A 26,236-nucleotide genomic window follows, 5' to 3' on the forward strand; every position below is an offset into this window, starting at 1 on the left:
TAAAGAAGTGTACCAGAAAATGTTTTACATTGCATACAATATTTTATAACGATCTTGTTTTTTAATTTCGCCACGTGAAGAAATGTTTATCGTAAACATTGTGTTTTAATTCTGCACAGCTTTTTAAACAGTCTTATAATAACCGAAAATATTATATTTTAATTAACAATATGGCGATTTAATATTTCTGAATGGCAGTAAAAATCTGTCAATAGCAATTTTATTATTAACCTCAAGTCATAACAATCCAGTTTAATTAAAATTTCGTTATGAATACCACGTTAATTACCACAACTGTAATTATAATTTGCATGAATTTCATATCCACTTTTTTTTGGTCCATTCTGGCTTTTAATCCCAAGATTGTCAAATTAAAATGACTTGTTCCAATGGCTTCTAATTGATGGCGGCAACGGTTAAAAAACCCGCAGTCTCAGAATTGCAATTAACTTTAACTTAATTAATTAATTGTTGATCTTGGTGGTCCGAACGTAAAAAATTTCCAACGAAATTCAGTTCGAATTTGGATGATGTTTTGTAATCTTTACATTTGTGTATGAAACTCATTTATCTTCATTCAACTGTGATGGACGAAAATGTTAAATTTAAGTGGTTAATTGACTGTCAGTTATAACTATTGACAATAAGAGAAGACTTTATTGAAAAGCTCTAAAATTGGTTATAATTATAGTTTTTTAAAGGTTAATAAAAATCAATCTTATATTGACGTTTTTAATGAAATAATCGTACTTTTACAAACTCTTCTAAACCAAGCAGAATATATCAAAAAGTTTGATGGAAGTTATTAGAAAATTTTCCACTAACCTCTTTTTTATACGGGTGCAAACTGTCCCCATCCTCGTCACCGCTCAAAGTGCTGCACGTGGAGCAATTGGAGGACTTCCTAAAAGGCTTCGCCAAGACGTACTCGGTGTCCAGACCGCTGATCGTCGACCCGCAATAGTTCAAATTGCTGCACGAGCTGTGAAGACTGGAGTCCGGAGAGCTCGAGTTCTCCTTCCTGCTCCTAATGTACTCCAAATCCTCCAAACTGAAGCCCATAATGTCGTCGGAATAATCGCTGACGACTACGGAAGGGGTACGCCAATATCTGTAGTGACGGGTCTCGTCCCCGTCATCGGTGACGCAACTCTCCCTTCGACTGTCACTAACAGGGTCCACTTCACTAACACTAGCACTGTCACTCAGTTTCCGGTCGACGATTGGGACGTATTGGGCCTCTATCAACGTCCGGCTTGGCACGTTCGAATGATCAATCGAACCCCTTGGACTGTACGGGCTGTATGGGTATCTGGAAACAATTTTTTCAATAAGAATAATTTAAATCATAACCAAGTCATAACTAGGAATAAACAGATTACAACAGATTACTCTTTAGTGTCTTGATAAACTTTTCATGCCTCACAATTAGAAACAAAAAGAAATTTAGCACATTAATACGATTTTTATACTTTGGAAAGTTTTATATACTTAACAATAGAGTTAGCATTTTTTTATTTAATTTTTTGGTACTGTGACACCTCTAGAACTTATGCATTATAAAGTAATATAATTAATTATTACGTTGAATATTAATTAGGTATAGTATTTAATCATAAAAGAGCAACAAATGTTTATTTCCAACAAAAACCACAAACCCGGTTTAAAAAAAAGAAAGATGTTGATCCAATCTCTGATTTATTGCGTCGTTTTGCTCGACTAATTGTCAGTAACACAAAAAGGTCCATTGACGAGTACTGTCCAGTCACGTACCTGTTTTCCTCTTCGTATTGTTCGCCGGCCGGTTCGCACTTCTCGCCCCAATTCGACCCGATGACCCCGTCGTCGTCGCTCTGCCCCATCGCGCTGTCGTTCGACCCGCATCTTCGCACATTCGCCTTCGGCACGAACCCCTTTTCGTCGTCGCTGTTGTTCGAAGCTGTCGAGCTGCAATAGCCGCTGTTCGGGGGTGGTACCAGTTCGTGTTTGAGGTTCTCCTTGTTCTTCTTTTCGAGCATGGCGGTGTAGTTGTCGCGCAGCCTCCTCACGCTCTGGAACGTAATGGTGTCTTTGGGTGTCTGCATCTCGTGCACACCCTGCTTTCGTTGCCGGCTCACCCCCTGGGTACCACCACAATCGGCACTTTCGTCCGGTGTGCGTGACGCCATCTGTGCGTCGGTAGCCACAGCATCTTTGGTACTGTCGTTTTCTATTAGCCGCTCGTAGAAGTTCCTGTGCTTTTCGGCCTTATTTTTGACCACGTCCCGCAGGTCCATCGCCCGGGAATTCCTCAGCAAGTACTCGAGACAGTTCCTGCGGCTACGCTCGACGATCTCCAGGAATTCGTTCCGGGTGTAGGTCAGATTCTCCGATGTTTTGGAGCTAGTTGTGCGGGGCTCGTCGATGTACCAGGGCGGCGGTATTTGGTCTTCGACGGGATGTCGAGACCAAAGGCTGGTGAAGCTGAAAGAAAGAACACCATCAGTTCGCACTGTTTAACTCTGACTACCGTTTGTTGACTGCGTGTATTGTTATCATTTATTTATCGAGTTAGCGGCGCGCTGGAGGTCTTATGCATTGTGATTATGCTGCTCTTGCACCAGCACTGCGGAATAAATAAACATCCGGTTTTCTAAGAGCAATGCGTTTAGGCGCGCCCTCAGAAACAAATTGTCTGACTTCTATTTGCTATTGTACTTTTTCCATGTCACTTATTACGAGTTTCTGACCTCACAGCCACCTTTAATGATAGTAAAGTGTAAATAGAGACAGCAAAATGCCAGTTTGCAAACAAAAACCTACACGTTGATAAGTACGGTAAATTTTATTCGGTAAAGTGGTTAATAATTATTGCAGGAATTGCCACCATTTACATAATTGTACGTTTAGATAAAATGTTCATTATTTTTAATGACATTTTAGAAAAATACCTAAAAATATCATATGCAAAACTACAAATTATATTAAAATATACAAAGAATTTTTTACTTTTGATAACTTGCTTAACCATTTCAAAATTAACATGTTGTGTATTTAGATAATTGTGTGACGATGTATTAAACCAAGATAAATATTCTATTTTAAAGTTTTAAAAATTCTCACGAAAATACGTCAATGGAAATAAAGTTGATACAGCATTATTTTTAAATGTAAGAAATATACAATTACGTTTATTTTTTAAAAATAAACACAACAGTGTGCAAAGATTTAAATAAATATGATGCCAGCTTTAATTAATTATCAAGATAATTGTAATTAACCGAAAAAAGTGGACAAGTACAAATATGTGTAGAACATACATAAATTAATACCTAGAATCTATTTAAGGATTTAAATCCTTCGAAAATAGCAAACGATTTAATTTATGCAAAATTCTAATTTATTAGTTATTGAATACTGCGTGACCTTTAAGTTATAAATTTAAGTGGTTAATTAATATATCGGTCATTTAATTTTATTAGTTATATTTGTCACATAAAGTCTTCTTATATGATTATTATTGCCTTGTAAATTTTCATATAGATAAATGACGATCTTTTATAACAAGTCAATGAGCAATTATTGCAATAAAATGATAATTTATAGTAGTATAATCGATTTATTTATCTGATTAAAATTTAATAGTTAAACAAATAGCAAGAAAATTTTGTGTCAATGTAATAAAAGTTGCAAAAATTTATTCTCAATTATAGTAGCACTTTTTGATACTACTATCTTGAATATTTTATTTAAATTGTATGTAAAAATATTCAAAAACAGCGAAGTTACAGTTATAATAATGTTTTAAAAATTGACTAGACTAGATTGAGTATTTGCAGTGCTACGAAGACCTCTTTAAATTAAAGATTAATGTTATAGGGGTTTGTAATAAAAATGTACACAAAACCACGATGATAAATTTGGTACCAGCGATGACTAAAGTATGATTTATTCCTGACTAATATTTCAAAGTTGCATTTCTGGTTACAATCTATTGTCCATTCAATTTTATCAAATCAGTACGATATAAATCGATTATAATAATTTACAATTTGCAAGTTAGTCCAACTTCTAAATGAAAGAAAGAAAAACTACACAAATAATGGAAACAGAAACTCGCAGAAACTATAAAGGAGATAATTAAATTAAATTTTCTGATGAAAATATTGTTTTTACTGTAAAAACTCATTACTCTTACCATATTTTCCAAAAATTAAGAGAGCCACACAACACAAACCGCAGATAGTGCCGGCAACAATGAGGCGAAAAGTAGTACCATGCAGCTGTACATATTTACTACTAAAATAACGACTTGAACTAACTGTTGTTGCATTGTGCTACCTGGTCAAATAGTACAACTACACTAATCCGAATCCATTCATCAGCCAAATTTTGAACTGCTCAGTTCAAATGTGTTGAAAGTTTGAATGTTAAAAAACAGGTCTTATCTGTTCGTAGTATAATTTTAATGATAATTTGAATTTGTTTTCGACTTTTGATGTGGGAAAATGCGTTTGATACTTCAAAATATTATATTAGTCAACAAAAACAACAATATTTTATTCAGGTGAAAAAAGCTGCAATCCTCACTTTGCTCAAACGGCATAACACTTATATTGGAATTTCATAAAGAGGCCGAATTGCTTGTTATGTCAAAATTCATTTGTGATAGACACAACCATTTACACTCAATGAAACAACTGCTTTTACATAAAATAACTTAAAATTTAAAAATGGGCATTATTTTTTGAGTCCAAATTTTTTACTTATGAACTTTATTTAGAATCCAAGAAGTCCGAAATTCCCATACCGTGAAAATTTCTAATTCACATTACACACTAACTTTAAAAATTGAATAAAGAGTGGATTATTTTTTAAACTCAAAATTGTTACTCTTGCGCCAAAATTTCAGTACTAAGAATACTTCGAAATCGATAGAATTAACCGTTTAATGTCAATGAGAAAACTACCTGTACAAAAATGTCTTAAAATTTAAAAAAAACACCCATTTTTTGAGCTATTTATTTTTTTCTTTTTGACTCTTTAGGGGTCCATAAAGAGCACGAATTTCCTGCATGTGAAAAGACCCAGTCCCTGAAATTCAGACCCCCAATTTCAAGAATGTTTACTTTTTGGCTGAAATTAACCCATAAAGAACTATAAATTCCTATATATGCCGTTTTAGCATGTTTACTGTTGGAGCTACCTAATAGCTCCAACAGTAAACACTACTTTTCTCGTTTGGAAAACTTAATTAGATAAGTAAATAAATGAGGTGAATTCTTATTTCCTTACTCTATTTACCGTAATTACTTTTTTTAGTTTGTCAATATTTGCATCTTAGAACCTTGCTTGATTAAAACCAAACAACACATATAAAATGCGTTTAATTTTATTTTCACAAACAGATATTTTTATCAAATTAATATAAGTGAGGGTTATTAATAAAATTACTCGATAAAATATTATTAAAAGACAAGTTTATTAACCAAAAACAACGTATTTTTACATTTTATGACCGAAATGAAGATAAAAATAATATAAATATATATATAATTTAACGCACGATGTTGTAAAATTTTCGTGTTAAATAATAATCGTGAGTGATATATGTACTTTTTAATTGTAATAAAACCTATTGACGTCAAGTGTTTTCAACAATTAGCCATTTTATAAATATAACCTACATCCACAGGCACACAATATTTTCACAAGATTATTATCAGAGTGTAAAATACATGTTCTAGTTTCTTTCCATTTCGCCGGATTATTAAGCATATTAAGACAATTAAATTCTTCTACAGAGCACCTTGTTTCACCTCATTAACAATGGCAAACTTTTAATGAACGTCTCCAAGACAATTTCTGGAAGAAACTTTGAATGCTTTGCAGTAGGTCATGAGCTGGTTTATATGAAATTTTAGTGTATGACCTAGGTTATTACGGTTTAATTTGACCGTAAATGGAGAGCCGATAACTAATTTAATGGCAAAGTGTCAACAAGATCACGATCATAGTGCACTATCGTGTTTTTTTAGGAATGGCATCACTTGCCCGTTATAAATCACATTTATCAACGTTTGCGTCAAGATTAACGTTTCAAGTACTTTATGCAATTACAGTGTAAACTGTTAAGTCTCCATTCATGATGTCCGTGACGAAATCTCCGTTTTCAACCCAATACTATTCGGTAAAAACTGAGCTAAAAATTAATAAATCTATTTAGCAAAATGGCATACAGTCGGCCTTCTGAACAAGATTAATGAATTCCAAGAAAGTGAATCGGTTAGGTTTGTTACGATAGCCGGCAGACTGTAGTACCGAGTACCATATAAGCGGGCACTCATGTATTGAGGCCAATGCTTTTGAGACAAGGTCTTCGTTTGCACGGCCACTGAAAACTGGTGCACACTATAATCACCCGTCATAAGTGTTAAAATTGGCTGGTTCGGTCTGTTAAAAGTCTGGGACTCGATATAGACATACATCTCGTTTTGTTCCTTCATTGCTACAACTAGTCCAACTGATTTTTATAGTAATTTAATTCAGTTATATGAAGATGTTTCGTTTCGATTTTTATTATGGAAGATCACTGCCAAGGATTTTTACTCGGAACACTATTTACTTACTTTCTTTACAATTTTCTGACTCAGTTAAAAACTGTTGATATAATACCAGTTTATACGAAAAAACACGTTATGTGAATATGAACTTTTCTAAGATAAATTTTCTATAGATTTTGAAAATGTTGTCTGTGTAACAAGAAAATTTGGTCAGATTTATTTTTCTTAACTATTGATAACGAGATTTGAAACCGACTTCATAATAACTAAATAAGTAAAAACGTTATTTTCTCATCCCATTTTCATATTCTTCCATTAAGACAACATTAAGAATCGTAGACAACGGACCAGAAAATACTTTCTGTTTTTGATTAATACTACTGAACACAACACAGCCGGGAACATTGTTTTGTTGACATCAATTCTACAACATTCCCAACCACACACCATTTTAGCATTTTTTAACAATTATATCTCGCGACACAAACAATAAAACGTGCAAAAAGACAAACCGCAACAATGTGCATATATTGATCGAGATAAACAAAGACTGTTTAGTATTCGTTGCCTTAAACATGACTTTTTAAGCTTATTATTCCTGGGGACTGTCATCAACTTTCAAACACAAAAGAATTTGAGCATATGATTGTTAATTAACCGATTGACGTCATCAAAGTAACATAAGCACAATTTTAATAATTTTATTGTTGTTTTCATAGGTATCCGAATTAAAGTACTTAACAAATCAATAATGATTTAGCCATGGCCAGTCGTTAATAAATTCAAAAATACTTACCACTCCATGGCTGTAACTACTGGCAAGTATCTATGTGAAAATATCCTAGAACAAAAAAGAAAATACTTACATAAAACGTAGAAAACACAAAACGGACTGTGAACAAGAAATTAAACTAGAACTATGTATTATCAGGCTGGTATATTAATATATGACTGACATCTTTACTGCAGTAAATATTAAAACATTATCAACGAAGTGTTGCCCGTAAAATCGAGATAAAACTGTTGTTTGCAAAAGAATATAAATCTGGCGTCAGCGAATTCATCAAGCAGGTGGAATTTTTCTTAATCCTAATCGCTAATTTATACTATTAATAAACATTGACTGTGTTTTATTGAAGAAACAAGAAAAATACATTTATTTAAAATTGACCTAATTACTGTTAATTAAATTAACATTAATCAACTTCATTACTGAATGCTTGTGGCATAATGTTTCAAACCAGACTGGAATCTCGTTCTTCTGAAATTAAATAAACTTTCCGTATAGAATCATTTAGAAAACCTAATTTAATTATTATCACATGGACAAACCTGTGTATAAAAAAATTTGTTATTTGTTGTCAAGTATTTGATAATGAAAAAATATCTAAGAAAACAGAATAGAAAGAAGAATTAAAACAATAAATATCATTTTTAAACAAAATTTATTATAAAAACATAAAAGATTATCATAAAATGCATATAATTATATTCAGTTATCTGACACGCAAAAAAAAACAAATAAAACTTCAAACAAACTGCAATTACACAAATTTGATAACATATCAATACTTGTGACCCGGAAAAATTAACTATAATTATTATTATATATAAAATAAAACGTGTATGAATTTTCACAATTAATTACGCACGAGCTGATGCATCATTAACAAATTTAAAAATAAAATCATTATTTGCAATTAACCACCAAAACAAAATTAATGAGTAATTTAAATTAATCGACCTCACAAATTTATTATAATACACTTTCATACATTAATTTGAATTTGTTATTCAGGAAGAACAAACGAAAAAATTTATAAATAAACATTTATTTTAACACAATTGTGCCAGTAAAGAAAAATGGAGCAATTTAATTTGAACAAATTATTAGATTTATTGCTTTTTAAATATAACCGGTCTATAATTTAATTAATTTAATACGTGGACCACGCAAAAGTCCATTATATTATTAAGAAGTTAAATGAAGCGTTAAAGGAGGCTCATTTAATATACAGAATGTATAAACACATGCACCTTGCGCAGATGGTTCTTTTGGTACTTATATTAATTGAAAATTGGTTAAATTATTATTTGTACTTATGATTCGTAATTATATCTATATAATATTGAGTTATTGGTCACAATTAAATTATAATAATCAAATTAAATTTGAATGTTAAAACAAGAAAATATATATTGAAAATCATTTAACCTACCAAAAAAACAAAACACAAACTTGACATTGTTTCAGATTGTTAAATTCCATATGTTGTTTTATCCCATTCGATTATCGATTGCTTCATTGTCTTAGTCATATTTGGTGCGAAAGTGAAATATGAGCTGATTAAAGCATTTTTGTACTACGCCATTAAAAAATGAATAAATGGAAAAAACGTCCACAAAATACGTGAATTGAAATGACCACAATCAAATTTTGTAAATTTGCATTTGTCATTTCGTTTAATGTGTCCAATAACTATTAAACAGTTAATTGCTTTATTATACTTGAGGACATAAAAATTATATTGCAAATTTGATCATTAAAAAAGATGAACTTTAAACAAGTTCCTAATAATTGTTACTACTTTTGGTTTGATTTCAAATTGTAAATAGAAACAAAATATTGTTGCACTTAAAAAAGAATGCACAGATATAATTGTAAAAATTCCTGTTAGTTTTAGTTATGATAATTTGCCCATTTAGATAAAACGTTTTGACGTACAATCGTTAAGTTATTTGTTCATACAACCTAATCTATTAACATACGGGGTGAAATTAATGAAAATATCAAATGTAAATTGTTCTACAATATTTAATTTCTTAATAATACTAGTAATTAAATTAATTGTTTAATGAGTTACGCACAGAGCAACATGTAATTAATATTAATTTATTCTTATTGAATAATAAATATATTAAATATAAACTCAATATTATTACTTTATTGCAAAATTATTCTGACTCTGATAAATTAATTATTTAATATTCCACGAACAGATGTCCAAGTTATATCAAAATAAATTTATTATTGATAAATAGATAGATAATAATTTAAATGTTAATGTGTTAATAAATTTTCATTATTTTTTAATTGTAAAAACAGAAATATTAATTTATTAAACAAAAAAATTATCCAGTCAAATAAAAATTGAACAAACCTTCGCCCATCAATGAAAAATCCATTAGCGAAAATGGCAAACCACCCTATTGTACCATGGACGCAATACGAACCGATTATTTTGCCATCATTGTCATGAGCACGTTGTTAGAAACAAATTGTTTAAATGATCACGGCACCACACTCTAACGCGACCGAACGATTACTAATAATTGTTATTATTTATGTTTCACTCTTTGCCGCTCTCGCGATGGAAAAACGCATGCGCGTACTTGGGGTGGTAGAATTTTATTTTTTTTATTTTTTTCTAAATGCCTTGAATGCCTGAGCGGTGATTCACCGTAGGGACTGTAATGGTTTATGCTTTTATCTGTGGTTCTCGTGTACAAAATAAGTGGGTATTATACTTTAAGGACGTTTAAAAAACTACAAATTGTTTCTGGTTAATTTATTACTTTTAATTATAACTTTTTTCATAAATTTTTGAACTCATCAGAAACTTCTAAATGATGTCAACGTATTTTTTCAAATTACGGAATCATTTCGCAAATTGCAGAAATTATAAAATTGAAAACAAAGAAAAAAAATAAATTTGAAATGTTTCAAATAATTTATACTAATATAGAAAATATAATTAGTTTACATAATTAAATGAATTCATAATTACAGTTGAGTTTAGTACAGGTCAAGAGATGCGGTCGCCTTGGGTTTTATCTTTTCGAGATGATCCTATCTGAGAATTATTACTTCTTCCAAATGTTGTTAAATTACAACAATGAAATATTATTTGATTTCACTTCTTTGATTCACAGAACCAAGTGTTCGAAAAACTGATATGGTTTAATCATATAATAATAAGTATTATTGCTCACCTGAAGGGATCATTGTATATTGTTTACAAAAATACGTCGTTTGAAAACGGTGCATAACCTAGCTTATTCTGGGCGCCATTTAATACAGGGTTGTTGGGTGTTCTGTGGTTGTTACCCTGTATTAAATGACTGAATATAATTTTATTAATTAATTAAAAGTTAATCGAATTTATAAATAAAACTTTAATAAAATTAAAAGGCTGCTTTATTGCACTAATTAATTATGGTGTTCAAATGTTTCAAAGAGAGCCATGTCCTTTGTAACGGACTTATATAAAATAATTATTTTATATAATGAGAACATTTCCGCCAGACCGAATTCCATTCGTAATACCCAACGGCTGAGTTAGGGGGCGCTGCATGAGAAAATAAACTGTTCTAAATATATTTACGAACTGCAACAATTTTACGTGCGTTCATTTTTTAAATAAATGTGTTAAATAAACTGACAGTAAAATAATTGGAGGTGGATGATAAGTTAGCGTTGTGGATGGTTGTGAATCGGTGCGTAGTGAAAAGTGTCAGGTTATGTATGTACGTATGTTGACACCGTTGTTGGTTCATTAAAAGGCGTAGCAACCGAAATGTTCTCGAAGAAAAAGAAGAAGCCGCAAATTTCTACGCCTACTAATTTTGAGCACCGGGTGCACACCGGTTTCGACAAGCGCGAGGGTAAATATGTCGGTTTACCATTGCAGTGGGCTTCGATCGTCGGCAACAACCAAATACTCAAATCTACCAACAGACCCCTACCATTGGTAGATCCCAGTGAAATAACACCGACCGAAATCCTAGATTTGAAGACGATCGTTCGTGGCGATCATAAATCAGAAAACAGGCTCAGTCTCCAACCGAAACCCACCAATGGAATTGTTCTGCCCAAAACCTCGAATGTGGCCAGATCGAACTCGTTGCGTTCCTCGAGCCCGCCGAGAATTCGACGGGAACGCAACAACGCGAACGTGCCCCCAGCAGTGCCAGAGGAACAAATCATGCAGTATCCAAGCATGAGGAGGGACCCTAGCATAAGTAAGCCTCAGGTGCGCGACCAGAGCCCGGCCGAACGTTCCCTCAGCAACCAAGATGTGCACAATGGTAATGTGCAGGAACCACACTATCCCTATCCTCGAGAACAGACCATGCCACCCCAACCAAACCCAATAGGATTGCAGTTGGGGCACTCACATGGTTCACAACAGAGTTTACAACACACTTATCCGCCTAGACCTGATCAGAACCAAAACGTTAAAAATGGGGCTGTTGGGCATGTGCCTGGTGTTGCAGCAGGGCAGACTGCAACCAGTAAACATCATGAACAGAGGCTGACACATGAACAGGTCAGTGGGTTACTGTTGTTTTATTTATTGAAAGGAAATTACAAATTATTTATTGATTTTTATTATGCTGAAGTGTTTCTTTCCTCACTTGTGTTTATTTATATACATTTTGTTCCAGTTAATTAGAGTTTATTAGCATATCCTTTTCATTGACACAATTTTCTGTATAATTTTAGTTCTTTTCTGAGTAAAATTTATATTTATGAAGTGTGATGCCAAATAGATCCAATTTTAATGTTTTGATGTAAAAATAGAAAAAAGTAAAGATTTATTTAAAAAATGAATATTGTACAAATCAAACAATAACAATTTAAAATTGTAATAAAATAAAAAGTATCAAAAGTTTTTGTCAATTTAATTTAATTAACATTTTTATATCCTCTATTATGTAACATAACATTGTGTTTTAATTACTTGTAACATGTGTTCTATGGGCTGCACAATATTAATTATTAATTCACACTGTCTTCAATTGGAATTTATGCGTTAAAAATTCAAATCACGTACTATACATAATTGAATTGAATTTTCCTCGAGTTTAATTTTGTTGCAGTTACATAATTTATTTTTCGTTACAGTTCAGGGCAGCTCTCCAAATGGTTGTGTCGTCGAAAGACCCTCGCGAAAACCTGGAACGTTTCGTGAAAATCGGCGAAGGTTCCACTGGTACAGTTTGCATAGCCCATGACCGAAACACCGGACGACAAGTCGCCGTCAAAAAAATGGATCTCAGAAAGCAGCAACGACGAGAACTACTATTCAACGAGGTCGTCATCATGCGCGACTATCACCATCCGAATATCGTAGAGATGTTCGACAGTTATTTGGTTAACGACGAACTGTGGGTCGTCATGGAGTTCCTGGAAGGTTCGTTAGTGATCTCACTAATGGAAATTAAAACTAATTGATTTTTTTTGACCATTTCAGGTGGAGCTCTGACTGACATAGTGACACATTCCAGAATGGACGAGGAACAAATAGCCACCGTTTGTAAACAGTGTCTGAAAGCGCTGGCTTATTTACATTCACAGGGCGTCATTCATAGAGACATAAAATCCGACTCCATACTTCTGGCTCTTGACGGACGTGTTAAGCTTTCAGATTTCGGTTTTTGTGCTCAGGTAATATTCTGTTACAATATTAATTGACAGTTGCACTCACATTTGATGTATAGGTATCACAAGAACTTCCAAAAAGAAAATCGCTAGTGGGAACGCCGTACTGGATGAGCCCGGAAGTGATATCCCGACTGCCTTACGGTCCGGAGGTAGACATCTGGTCACTGGGTATAATGGTCATCGAAATGGTGGACGGTGAACCACCTTTCTTCAACGAACCACCTCTGCAAGCCATGAGACGTATACGAGAGATGCCGCCGCCTAAACTAAAAAATGGCCATAAGGTAATGTATAGCATCATTCAGTTTTTATATAAATAATTTGTGGCTTTTCTTACAGGTTTCACCAAGGTTACAGTCATTTTTGGACAGAATGTTGGTGAGAGACCCGGCTCAAAGGGCAACGGCTCAAGAATTGCTCTCGCATCCCTTCTTAAGACAGGCCGGACCTCCGGCTTTACTGGTTCCTCTCATGAGAGGCATCAAGCATCAGAATTACTAATTGTTGTTTTTAGGTTTATTCATGATTAATGATTCATGAGATTTCTACTGATTAATTATATAATTACGATTTAACTGACAGCTTATACATATTTCTACTTGATTCTATGTTGGATTAGTTTATTTTGCTTGAGATTATAAATCAAAATTATTCATATATTACATCATGTTGCCTTATAATGTACTTTTTACATGAATTATAATACTCGTACAAATCAACAAAACAACATAGTTTTCTCAACAAATAAACGAATACTTATATTTCCTTAAAGCAATTGATACAAAAAAAAAAAAATATGTGATACATACATTCTGTACTTACTCATTTGACAGTTGGAAAAAATGTTTATATAGCCTTAAGTAATAATTTCATTTTAGTTTTATACCAAATATATATTATATTTATCAAACTAATGAACATCGATAAATGTAATTTTAAGCACTATTTAGTAGAAATAGAATGCGAGACGAGCGAAATGATAGTCAATTTTAACTCATTTATGTATTTACTGCATAAAATCGGTTTTGTGTATCTGGCGAGAATACTTAATTTCATTTCTTCATGGAATTCTATTTAATAATGGTTACAGCTTTATAGTTATGTGGTGCCTTTAGATACTCTTATGAAATATGTATATAAAATTTATTATTATTTATGACGAGTATTATTGTTATATTTAATTTTTGACTATTCACTCTCTTGTGATTTTTATATTCCAAACTTTCTTTATCAGTATTATGAAATTTCTACCGTCCATGGAAATTTAAGTGCCTTCTAAATTCTCATTGACTTATGATGCTGTTTATTTGAAGCCTGACATTGACTGACATAATTTTATATTAGTTTCGCAGTTTCAAATTATAATAATTATTTATTTATATGAAAAGTGTTACTTATACATACTTTATATGTACTGTATACAATTCTTTAACTTACTTCCACTTATTTTTAGTGATTTTAGTTTAGAGCAGCAAACTCCATTGTTATGAATTTTTTGTAATTAGTATTAGGGTATAAGTTACTTTGGTAATAAATAATTCATATGTTGTTAATATTTATGCACTGTAAATTATACAAAGAGTCTCAATATACATCTATTTTTTAGGATTGGTTTTATTTTTACCTAAAATTTTTATATTTATGATAATAAATTATCATAATTTATGCACATTTGAAAAAGCAAACATGTTTTATCTTTTAAAATTTTCATAAATACACTGCTTTTATTTTATTCTGATTATACTGTGTATTTATTAAAAGTGGGCTCATTAATAAAACAAATTTTATTAATATCATTTAATTTCACGAGAAAAATAAACAATATCTGCATTGGAGGTGAAATAATGAAATTTACCAACATATACAATTAGTTGAAGATTGAAATGTTTACCAAGAAGAACCTTTTGTTGGTCCAAAATATCTTGAGCATTTTGCAATTTTATCGACTTTTATCTTATATTCGATCCATTTCTAAATTTGAACCAAGGGTATTCGTTAATGAATGAAATCTACATTTTTTTTTGTTATATTTTACCTGAATCACATCCAGTTTTTTTTAACTGATTCATTACTTCCCTCTATTTCATTTGGTATCTGATTGACTTGCTAATACTCTTTACCAAGGATAGCCTTTAATTTATTAAAAATTTCTTGACTTTCTTGGCAGTTATATATGATGGTTCGTCAGCTTTAGAATTATTCTGAAGTATTTTCTAAATTTAATAATTTAACTGTTTCTCCTGATCGAAGTGATTCAGCGTTTCCAGATTTAAAGACTTTATTGATTTTATTTTCCAATATTTTTCGGTTGATTTGCTTCCAGGTTTTATTAATTCGTTCTACTTGATATTGTGATTCCGAGATTACAGCTTTGGTAACGACTGCTGATTAAAACATACTGTTCTATGGAAGCAAATATAATTTTATCATTATAACAGTTACAAGATAAATAAAAAGTATGAATTTGATTATCCTAAAGAAGCGCATCATGTTGTATCGAACAGAAAATCAACACAGTTTAATAACAGAAAAAAAAATTAATATATGATAGATTAGCATTTATTAATCTGTCTTTTTAATTTGATTAAAACACGTCTGAAGTAACAAAATAGTCAAAATAGATGAGCATGTCGCATCGGTGAATATGATGACGTAGCTAACTTTTCTGTTGTCCAAACGGACCTTTATATTATATTGTTTTTAACTGTTTGTTACTGATATAGAAGTTATTTATATATTTTTTAATGTGAGAAATTATGTTAAAAAAAAACATAAATAATTTAGTTATATTTTAAAAAAATATTAAAGCTAATTGCGTTTAATGTTATATGTAAAAATTTGCATTTAATATATCTTTTCTTGTTTCTTACAAATGAAAGTGTAATTATAGAATAATAATTTTTAATATTCCTACTACAACCACCAATTTGTAATCTCTGGCCTCACAACTGTTCTAATCGAAATAGAAATTTCAATCAGTTGTCCACCAAAAAAAATTTTTTTATCGCATTTACGATACTTTTACTTCCACTGCAATTTTGTAACCCATAAAAGTGGATACAAAAATCCGGTTACATCTGATTCTGATTAAGTAGTAGTTACTACTATAAGTTTCTGTTGTTGTTGGTCTTTTTGTAGTGGTTGATTTTGTCGTTGTAGTTTTTGTAGTATCTGTTAGTATCTAATACTAACTTATATATATATATATATATATATATATATATATATATATATATATATATATATATATATATATATATATATATATATATATATATACATATATTAAAAATTATAATAATAAAAATGCGGGGTCGTCTAAAATATATTTAAGCTTAAACGTATTATTAAAAACAATATTATTATTCTTAAAAAAATCGATAACCAAAGGTAAAAAACATATTAATTCAAACAAAATTTTCATTTACGTACGCATATTAATTATTTTGCCTATATAAAAGAGCATTACCGGATTCCAAATCTAAAGCTCTCTCAGACAACGATGAGGGTAAGTATCATTTTGTATAAACCATTAAAACATTTTTATAAGTTTTTGCTTCTTAATAACTTATCCGTTAGCTTTCGACTTAATTTTTGAAATATTCAAACTCAAAATATTAGAAAATATCTCACAATTAGTTATGATTTATTGTTATTTTAGGCATTATATATATTGGCTTTGGTTTTCGCCTGTAGCATCACTGAAGCGGCTATGTGATAGCTCCTACAGAGGCACAAGAAGAATACAAAAACGGGGAGAAAACTAATGGAAATTTGACATCTACTATACCCTGTCCTACTACTTTAAATCCGAATGAAAATAGAGGAGGTGATCAAAATAGCTCAAAAAATGGAAGTGGCCGAAGCGGTGGAGAAAACTGCGGAAGTGGAGAGAAAATTACAACCACTTTAAATCCGAATGGAGGTGGACGAGGTGGTCAAAATAGCAGCGGTGAAAATAGCACAGAAAATGGAAGTGGCCAAAATGGTGGAGAAAGTGGCGAAAGTCAAGAGAAAAATTCAACGACTACAACTACTTTAAATCCGAATGGAACTGGAGAAGGTGGTCAAACTAGCAGCTGTGAAAATAGCACAGAAAATGGAAGTGGCAAAAATGGTGGAGAAAGTGGCGAAAGTCAAGAGAAAAATTCTACGACTACAACTACTTTAAATCCGAATGGAAGTGAAGGAGGTGGTCAAAATAGCAGCTGTGAAAATAACACAGAAAATGGAAGTGGCCAAAATGGTGGAGAAAGTGGCGAAAGTCAAGAGAAAAATTCAACGACTACAACTACTTTAAATCCGAATGGAAGTGAAGGAGGTGGTCAAAATAGCAGCTGTGAAAATAACACAGAAAATGGAAGTGGCCAAAATGGTGGAGAAAGTGGCGAAAGTCACGACAAAAATTCAACGACTACAACTACTTTAAATCCGAATGGAAGTGAAGGAGGTGGTCAAAATAGCAGCTGTGAAAATAGCACAGAAAATGGAAGTGGCCAAAATGGTGGAGAAAGTGGCGAAAGTCACGACAAAAATTCAACGACTACAACTACTTTAAATCCGAATGGAACTGGAGAAGGTGGTCAAAATAGCAGCGGTGAAAATAGCACAGAAAATGGAAGTGGCCAAAATGGTGGAGAAAGTGGCGAAAGTCACAACAAAAATTCAACGACCACAACTTCTTTAAATCCGAATGGAAGTGGAGGAGCTGGTCAAAATAGCAGCGGTGAAAATAGCACAGAAAATGGAAGTGGCCAAAATGGTGGAGAAAGTGGCGAAAGTCAAGAGAAAAATTCAACGACCACAACTACTTTAAATCCGAATGGAAGTGGAGGAGGTGGTCAAAATAGCAGCTGTGAAAATAGCACAGAAAATGGAAGTGGCCAAAATGGTGGAGAAAGTGGCGAAAATCACGACAAAAATTCAACGACTACAACTACTTTAAATCCGAATGGAGGTGGAGGAGGTGGTCAAAATAGCAGCTGTGAAAATAGCACAGAAAATGGAAGTGGCCAAAATGGTGGAGAAAGTGGTGAAAGTCACGACAAAAATTCAACAACTACAACTACTTTAAATCCGAATGGAACTGGAGAAGGTGGTCAAAATAGCAGCGGTGAAAATAGCACAGAAAATGGAAGTGGCCAAAATGGTGGACAAAGTGGCGAAAGTGAAGAGAAAAATTCAACGACTACAACTACTTTAAATCCGAATGGAAGTGGAGGAGGTGGTCAAAATAGCAGCTGTGAAAATAGCACAGAAAATGGAAGTGGCCAAAATGGTGGAGAAAGTGGCGAAAGTAAAGAGAAAAATACAACGGCTGCACCATGTCCTACTACTTTACGCCCGAATGGAAGTGGAGGAGGTGGTCAAAATAGCAGCGGTGAAAATAGCTCAGAGAATGGAAGGAACAAAAGTGGTGGAGAAATTGGCGAAAGTCATGAGAAAAATTCAACGATTACACCATGTTCTACTACTTTAAATCCGATTGGAAGTGGAAGCGGTGGTCATAATAGCTCAGAAAATGGAAATGGCCAAAACAGTGGAGAAAATGGCGAAAATCAAGAGAAGACGACCATAATGTATTCTATTACTTTAAAATCAAATAACGAGCATAATACTACGAAGAAAATCTCTGGTCAAAATAATGAAAAAGACATCGCAAATACTTTAAGTCTGAATGACAGTGCAGAAAAAAACGATCAAAGTAGCAACGAAGAGAATAAAAATGGAGAAAAATCTGCAACAACTACAATTTGCCCCACCACAGAGAAAATCCCTATAATAACGTAACGCCAGTTATAACCAGAAGGTAGTGACGAAATTGATGGAAGTAAAGACATCCATTAATGACAAGGTTGCGTTTCTTATTATTCGATTATTTAAAACTTATGGTGAATGGAATATATAATATGTATCATATTGTCCAAAATAATTATATTTTTTGTGTTATTTAAAAAGATGATGAATGAATTTTCATTATACAATTTTATTTTTCAACATGTTTTATAGTAGAAGAGAAAAGCATTAATATTTAAAATTTGAAAGTTGGAAATGGGCAATACTTTCTAAACTCAATTAATCCAAAATAAACTTTTTATATAAAATTAGTTGGATCGCCATGCATTGAAAAAACCGTTATTCATTAAACGCCCTTCTCATGTGGTTACACCCCTTTATAATCATAGGAAATTCCCTCAATGAATCAAGCGGAGTCCCCCAATGTTGCCACATTTCTTTAACTATAATCTCAATTAATTATGCGACACAATATTTTTGAAACATAAACGTCTTCTATCAGTTGTAAAATTTTAAATAAACATTATTTATAATTAAAATGCAATGAATAAATTTTTTTGTAAGTTATGATTCTAATAGGTTTAATAATACTAGCAAAACTTTCATAAAGCTTATATAAGATGCAGCAACCGGCAATGTCGCAGTGTGACAGTATTCTGGGTTGTCTAATGCGCTGGCGCGATCATTTTAAAACGATGGTCGCGGAATTGTGATCCGGCGTCCAGCCACAAGCGACACGATTTCTAAACGCTACAGTGCCGTGTGGAAAGGCGTGAAAGTGCCGCGCACTGTCGCCACTCGCACGTATTTCATATGTAATCTCATCGAAATTCATTGTCGACAGTCGATGGGCCGGATCCTCACTTGTTGCGTGTTTTTTCATGCGACGCTTATTTGCTTCACGGTTCGGAAAAATTGAGTCGTATTGAATTACCTCCGAAATACATTTGGCGGTATTCGAAAATTGTGAATCTAGTTTTTAAAACAGTTCCAATTCGATTTTCGTGTTGAATTTCTAGATAAACGAACGGTGGCGCCCCCTGTCGTGTGTCCGCGAACTGGGGACGGAAACGTAGACTCGAAAGTAGACGTGTGTAAAACGGCATGAAGAAAAACGTCAAATATGGAGTAAATGTGAAGTTTAAGTGAGCCCGTGTGTAAAATGAGTGCGTACAAGATGTGTGCCAGGGTGTGGGTGCGATAAAAGTGGCCGCGTCCGCATCGTGGACTTTGTAAACAAACTCGATCAGCGTTGCCGTGCAAGATGGCTGGATTTTAAGGACTTCTTTGTCCGTATGTCAGTATGAAAGTTGAGCTGTTTGCCCAAGAAGGAAGGATTGAGAGGTGAGCGGTTTTATTATCCGCACTGTATGTATGTTTACGGGCCAGGCTCCTAAAATAAGTGCGCTACTGTAATCCAACTGACGGACATTTTGTAACATTACTCCTCCGGTTCGGGTCGCCTTATTTTCATGATTTTGTCGTTTGTGCATACGCTTTTTTCGCAAAATATGATTTGATTATATTTAGAACGTGTTTGTGCTCCGACCGTTCTTATTTCGGGTTCGTAGGTCAGTGCAATAAACAATATCTCGCCCAGGAATATTAGTCTGATGAATTCCTTAAATTGTTTTCGATCTGTCTGCGAACTATTTATACAAAACAGACTCATTTCTACGTTTATTCTTGTTTACCAAAGTTTTTAGCAATGAACCGTCGCCAAATCAAAATTCTATTTTTCGCCCGTATCGTTTATTATCATTATTATTATTATTCCAGCCTTTACAGTGGATGGATTTATTGCAGGAATTAGTTTATTATATCATAAATAACTGTTTGGTAACAGTATTTGCAAGAGTAATGTGGGTGGACGCCCATTTATCCAGTTTATTGGATTTAAATCTACGGGCGAACGTAATTTTGTTGTGCACGTCACCAGATAATACTTGTTGATTGGATTTCCAAGTCGGGTTTTAAATAAATTCTAAATAATTATCTTATTGCTTAAAAATTCAACAACAACATTTGTTTTTCCAGTAAGAATATAATATAAAGTGGAATTAATATGATGTGGAAAATTATTTTCTATTTTCATTTTTTATTGTTCCTAAATATTGGATTACTGTCTTAACTTAATATTAGATTCTAAGTAAAATGAGAATTAAATAAGAATAATAATTTCAGGCATTATTTTATCTTAGGTGTATTTGTGAGTTAAGATGACCTAATGACAAATCCACCATAATCAACAAATCTTGTTTTCAACAATATTTAAATCTCATTAAAATGTTTGGTAAATTGAGAAATTTGTTGCTCATTAGTGTTCCCTATAATTAGTGTTACCTGAACTAAGTTAATTCAATTAATTCAACCACTCCTACAAGTTTGAAAGCGTGTTAGGCATCGTGCAAATGTTGCTAATTGGCTTTTTTACAAACACCCCAAAATTTCCGAACGCCAGTTAATATATAAACTATTTATAAATATGAATAAGTTAGTTAAAACATAAAATGTTCGTTTATAATTTGTAGGTGTTAATTTTGAGTGGTCTAAATAATTTGCGTGGTGATAATTAAAACCTTTTGGAGATAAAATTCAGTAGAATTGAAAGAAAAGATTACCTTATCTTTATTGGTGACCCCCAAATATATTTATATTTTTAAGATATTATTTTTAATTATTTTACAATATTTCGTCTGAAATTGTTCGGATTTTGTCTCTGTAAATTGGCAAATCCAGTTAGATTTGAATTTTAAACTGAGTACAGCAAAATTCGAATGTAATTTAAAACAAATAAACCATTTAATTAAGTAGCACAGATTTATTCACAATACAAATTGTTCATTGTGTTATTAAAGGTAAAATTTAAATGATTTTATTGAAAAACCATTATGAATATGGAATTTTGTTTAAATATATACATGTTATTGATAAAAATTAATCTGTTTTATTGATTTTCAAGTTAAAGATGTTAGTTTGCAGTTTGCACAGTCTGTAGAAGAAATTTACACCTTCTAGTGGCGTTTATATGCTGCATACAGTACATTAACGTTTGCTCTTAATATTTTCAAAAACAAACTATTGTCTGTTAACATCTTATTCTGTCAAATTTGCCACTCTAGAAATAACTAACATTATTAATAAATATATATAAAAGAATGACTAATATTGTCGAAGTGTAAAAGAAATAACAATTTGTGGATTAAATTCACAACAAAAAATGTTTTGATCCGACAGAAATTATCAATGTAGGTAAATTCCTCGAATTCCTTACCATTTCTGTGTCCAACCAATCTTTTTTGATCGGATGCCAACTTTTGCATTTCTCTCGTGCATTTTTCCGTCAACGCGTTTCGTTGTTGACGGTTTCAAATTTAACAATAATCGTCTAAATTTGAAGTCACAAAGTGGCACAAAGAAACGCTTCCATCGATTGTCCTTTTGTCGGAAAATCCAAGAAAGTAGTTTAAGAATTAAAAGTCGTGCACAGAAACGAAAGTTCATTGAATCTACCGCTAATAGAATATTTAAAGTATGCAAATGCGTCGATTATCGGCCAGATTTTAATGAATTATCGTGCTTAATTAATGACTCGGTCTGCTGTCGATAGTTGCAACGTTGTGAAACTATGGTACACCAGTTACGTCAATCATTTGCATTTATTCGGTAATAATTTAAATTATATTCACGATTATTTGAGTTTTGAACAGTTTTTCGATTTGTTAAAGGATGCGAAACAGTTTTGCAACGCGTTTCCTTCGTCTTTTGTGGCAATACTGATTGTTTTTGGTTGCCACACTCCACAATATTTAACCGAGATGTTATAACAATAATAAGAACGAGACCTTGAAACTTTTACATTGTTGTTCCACGGTGTTGTTGTAGAAATTCGGTTTGTCAATAACGTACAAACCCAAATTCATTATCTTCGTTGACCTTTTCCGTCACCAATCTGCGTTCGGGTTGTTTTGGCCATTCGATTGGTGTATTTTTATCTGTGCAAAAATTGGGCGCCGCATTATGCAACAATTAGCTAATATTAGATTTTGCGTCGGGAATTATTCACCACGTGTCAAAGGTTACGTGTAATACCATTTATAGATACACACGAAAATATTTGAAAATGTGGAGTCCTCATAATTTTTTTATTTATTTGTGTTCCATAAATTAACATCTTTTAATTTTTTAGTCCGTTTTTAAGCTGACAAAGAGGTATAGAACTGGAAATTTTCACAATATAAAAATTTCAGGCTTTCTATACAGTGTGGCTCAAGTCGATTTTAACAATTTTTTTTTTTCAATTTTAAGCACTGTAGACAAAGTGTCATATTTTTTTAACCAAAACTAAAATCTGCAGAAATTATAGTCAACCCCTAAAAGCTCAAAGTTTCGTGGTAGAATTAACACCAGAACAAGTGAGTTGTGGAAGTATGTTAAATAAAATTTTGGCATTAAGAGTGTTATTACATTATTCTTGAAAATTGAGATAATTTCTGTTATTTTTGACAGTTTATCCCAATCCCACTACTTGATAAAAAATATTATGTCCTAAAAAGAATATGATTTTTAAATTTTCTATGTATGTTAATTATAAATATGCATATTTTTTATGATATTTGGTATATATCCGTTTCAGAGTGTGTTTAATCCAGTGGTGTAGTTTGTTTTTCTAAAAAAAATTTGCTAGAAAGATTTCTTCAATTTTTATATCTAATAAATGACCCTGTAGGTGTTGATTTTGGGTTAAAAAACGTGACAATTTAGTTAATATTAATTTTATACTTTCAAATGAGTCATACACAATCCTGAATAGAGTCCCAAAAGTTTTTATTTTTAATTTTAAGAAATTCTCAGTTAAGGTTTAAATGATTGGGTCTATCGAATCTTAAATTTATACTTTATAGTAATTACAGAATTTTTATGGTCTAAAAAAAGCTCAATGGAAAAAATGTCTTAAAACATGATGGATAATTTTAAAATTTTATGATTTCAAATTAATGGGTTGTTCTCTTATTGAGTTTAAAAGGTATCGTATCAAAAGTGTTCGCAATACAGCTATTTATGGGATAATTTCGACCCAAAAGCAAAACTTATGTGCTCCCAAAATAATCGATTATTTATTTAAATTTTAAGTGTTTGTGTGTAAGATGTTCATTCATTGAAATTATAAGGTTTCAGACATTTTACTTACTCAATAAAGCTCCAAAGTAAAAATTTTGGACACAAAAAATGATGTCTATTTTTTAAATTTTATGTAAATGTAAGTTTAAACTTTTTATGGGCTGAAAAAGTACCAAAAGAAAAAGCGTGATCTTAAGAACGGAGGGGTAAAATAGATTTTTTTCTTGAAATTCAGTGAAGAGTTACACCCCTTTTTTAAAAATAAGAAATTCCCACCTAATGTATATAGAAACATTAAGTTGCGTTGCGCAATTATTAGAAAATGAGTTCGAAAACTGAATAATCATAACAGGATATAAAATAATTGAAGCGGTGTCAGATTGAATTAAACACACTGTTTTGCAACGGAAAATCCAATTTGTTTGTTTCCTTTGAATATTAAATCTGTCGCGTCAAACGAAAAAAAATAGATGTCGTTTTAATTACGACAGTGTCAAATTGAATTACAACTCTCCGTCTTACATTTTACGTAAACGGCTTAATCAGTTTTGCATTCAACTTTAACCTAATTAAGTTAATCTATAAAGGATATCGATATGTATATGTAAAGCTTGCTTGGTTGTATAACAACTAATATACAGCTTTCGACATGGAAAAATAATGATCTCATGAGTGCTCGTCATTTCACGATGTTACAAACAAAAATGGCACAATAAAACAACCACACCATCCCACTGCAAATCGATAACGGTAAATTTATACGATGAATAACATATGCTAATTTTCACGGAGTCCATTCGGAAATAAAGCACGAGGCAGTGATGGTGATACAAATATATGTTATTTGCATTTCCCAACAGCATTTCATATCGTGGTTTATTTAAAATCAAACGAAACATGCTGATACTTTGTGAAAAATCCGTTCGCATTCACGTGTCCTCCGACTCTTCTGACACAGGGACCCCTTGTGTCCCCTCACATACTCGTGGGGGAGAACGAGTCTCATTATGGACCCGGCATCATTATCTAATCAATACGTTCGTGCACAGGCATGTGGGCTTCCCGACGGAGATAAACCCCAAACAGACTATTCAATAGTGACCAGACGGTTGTCAAGGCTGTTAATTAATGTTAGTCGAGAGAAAGGGCTGGAAGCCGAGCTGAAAATTAAATTTAGAAAATTAAAATGTGGAAAACGTTATTAAAATGTTTCCTACAAGTACTTTTATACTTTATACTCATAACACTACTTTTGCAAAAATTGTTATTTCAAATATAAATTTATATATTAAAATTTCTTGCAACGGGGGAAAATATAAATTATATTTAATAAAGATTATAAAAATTTAATTTTTTGATAAAATTATTTTCAATATATGAAATATATTAAATTCTAAAATATGTGATTATTAAAATTTAAGAAAGAGTTCATTTAAAATATTTACAAAACGTATTTATTGATTTTTATTATACCATTCAATTTTGACGACAATTTTATATTCAATGAAAATTTTTTCAAAACTAATTTCTACCAAAAATTTTGGGGTTACTTGAAAATATTTTGGTTTTTTTATATACAGGCCGATTCACCTAATTTATTCATTAGAAATTTATGGAGAATTAAATTTTTGTAGCAATTATAACTTTAACTAATTTTCTAATTAATTTAATCTATTGTAAAATGTATGTAAAGCCATTATAAGGAGCCATTATTAGTTATTGTCTGTCAATTAATATTCTTTTATGTATAGAGAATCGAAACGATTTTTTAATATTCAATATACTTATAACCATACTACACATATATAATGTTCCATTGAAAATAACAAAATTACCAGTAAATATTTAACAATTTGGGGATATTAATATTGGCTCCTAATAGGATGGTCCTGTATGTAAGCCAGAAATGAATTTTCCAGCATTAAAATTGGTGACTTTACAGACATTTTAGTTAATCTGTCAACATTTTTGGGAAAATATTAATAACTTAAAAACTTTTGGGTTTAGGTATAAGACATGTTATAGCCTGTTTAATTGTAATTGCATAAACTGAAAAATTCAAAAATATACGGGGTGTTTCTTTGAAAATAACCAAACTGATGTAACTTGCGGCACTACCGGAAATTAAATTTTCTTCAAAATAAATTAGAAAATTAGTTCATTTTTCATAAATTTGTTATGAACAAGTTAGGTAAGTCACTCTGTATATATATTTTTTGGAACGCACATTCTTTTTCTTCAAAGTTTTGATACTAATAATTAAACAATTCCAAAATTAATTCTTTTTAAATAACTTATTTTTTATAAATATAATTTATATTACTTAATT

At 31.8% G+C, this 26,236-nt stretch overlaps 3 protein-coding genes across 6 annotated transcripts in view; 2 read left to right on the top strand and 1 right to left on the bottom strand.

The window, feature by feature from the left end:
* The window catches only part of LOC109603110 (inositol-trisphosphate 3-kinase B), a 54,502-nt gene extending 43,910 nt beyond the window's left edge, over positions 1-10,592 (bottom strand). Inside the window, exons 1-4 of one of the 4 annotated variants that reach the window (XM_049970196.1) lie at positions 10,536-10,592; positions 7,339-7,383; positions 1,774-2,463; positions 826-1,312 (exon numbers count right to left, since the gene is read on the bottom strand). In XM_049970196.1, the coding sequence (XP_049826153.1) occupies positions 826-1,312; positions 1,774-2,463; positions 7,339-7,346 (1,185 nt within the window). In that variant the 5' untranslated portion in view covers positions 7,347-7,383; positions 10,536-10,592. Of the gene's footprint in view, positions 1-825; positions 1,313-1,773; positions 2,464-4,177; positions 4,327-7,338; positions 7,384-7,408; positions 7,517-9,703; positions 9,837-10,535 lie in introns of those variants that run through there. The other 3 variants (XM_049970195.1, XM_049970198.1, XM_049970197.1) reach the window with 3 other exon arrangements.
* Positions 10,593-10,886: 294 nt separating this feature from the next.
* LOC109603105 (serine/threonine-protein kinase PAK mbt) lies at positions 10,887-14,595 on the top strand. The gene is made up of 5 exons (XM_020019557.2): positions 10,887-11,872; positions 12,451-12,739; positions 12,800-12,993; positions 13,047-13,274; positions 13,330-14,595. The coding sequence occupies exons 1-5, from the start codon at positions 11,120-11,122 to the stop codon at positions 13,489-13,491; spliced, it is 1,626 nt and encodes a 541-aa protein (XP_019875116.2). The 5' UTR covers positions 10,887-11,119; the 3' UTR covers positions 13,492-14,595.
* Positions 14,596-19,531: 4,936 nt separating this feature from the next.
* Positions 19,532-26,236, top strand: part of LOC109603106 (homeodomain-interacting protein kinase 2) — a 30,264-nt gene continuing 23,559 nt past the window's right edge. Inside the window, exon 1 of the mRNA XM_049970191.1 lies at positions 19,532-20,130. The gene's annotated coding sequence lies outside the window, so the exon portion shown is untranslated. The remainder of the gene's footprint in view (positions 20,131-26,236) is intronic.

This window comes from Aethina tumida, chromosome 7 (genome assembly GCF_024364675.1).
Source record: "Aethina tumida isolate Nest 87 chromosome 7, icAetTumi1.1, whole genome shotgun sequence".
In the NCBI taxonomy this organism is placed as follows: domain Eukaryota; kingdom Metazoa; phylum Arthropoda; class Insecta; order Coleoptera; family Nitidulidae; genus Aethina; species Aethina tumida.

Coding starts and splice junctions, on each gene's coding strand:
- LOC109603105 (XM_020019557.2), top strand. CDS start 11,120: ATGTTCTCGAAGAAAAAGAAGAAGCCGCAAATTTCTACGCCTACTAAT. Junction 11,873..12,450: donor AGAGGCTGACACATGAACAG/GTCAGTGGGTTA, acceptor TTTTCGTTACAG/TTCAGGGCAGCTCTCCAAAT. Junction 13,275..13,329: donor AACTAAAAAATGGCCATAAG/GTAATGTATAGC, acceptor CTTTTCTTACAG/GTTTCACCAAGGTTACAGTC.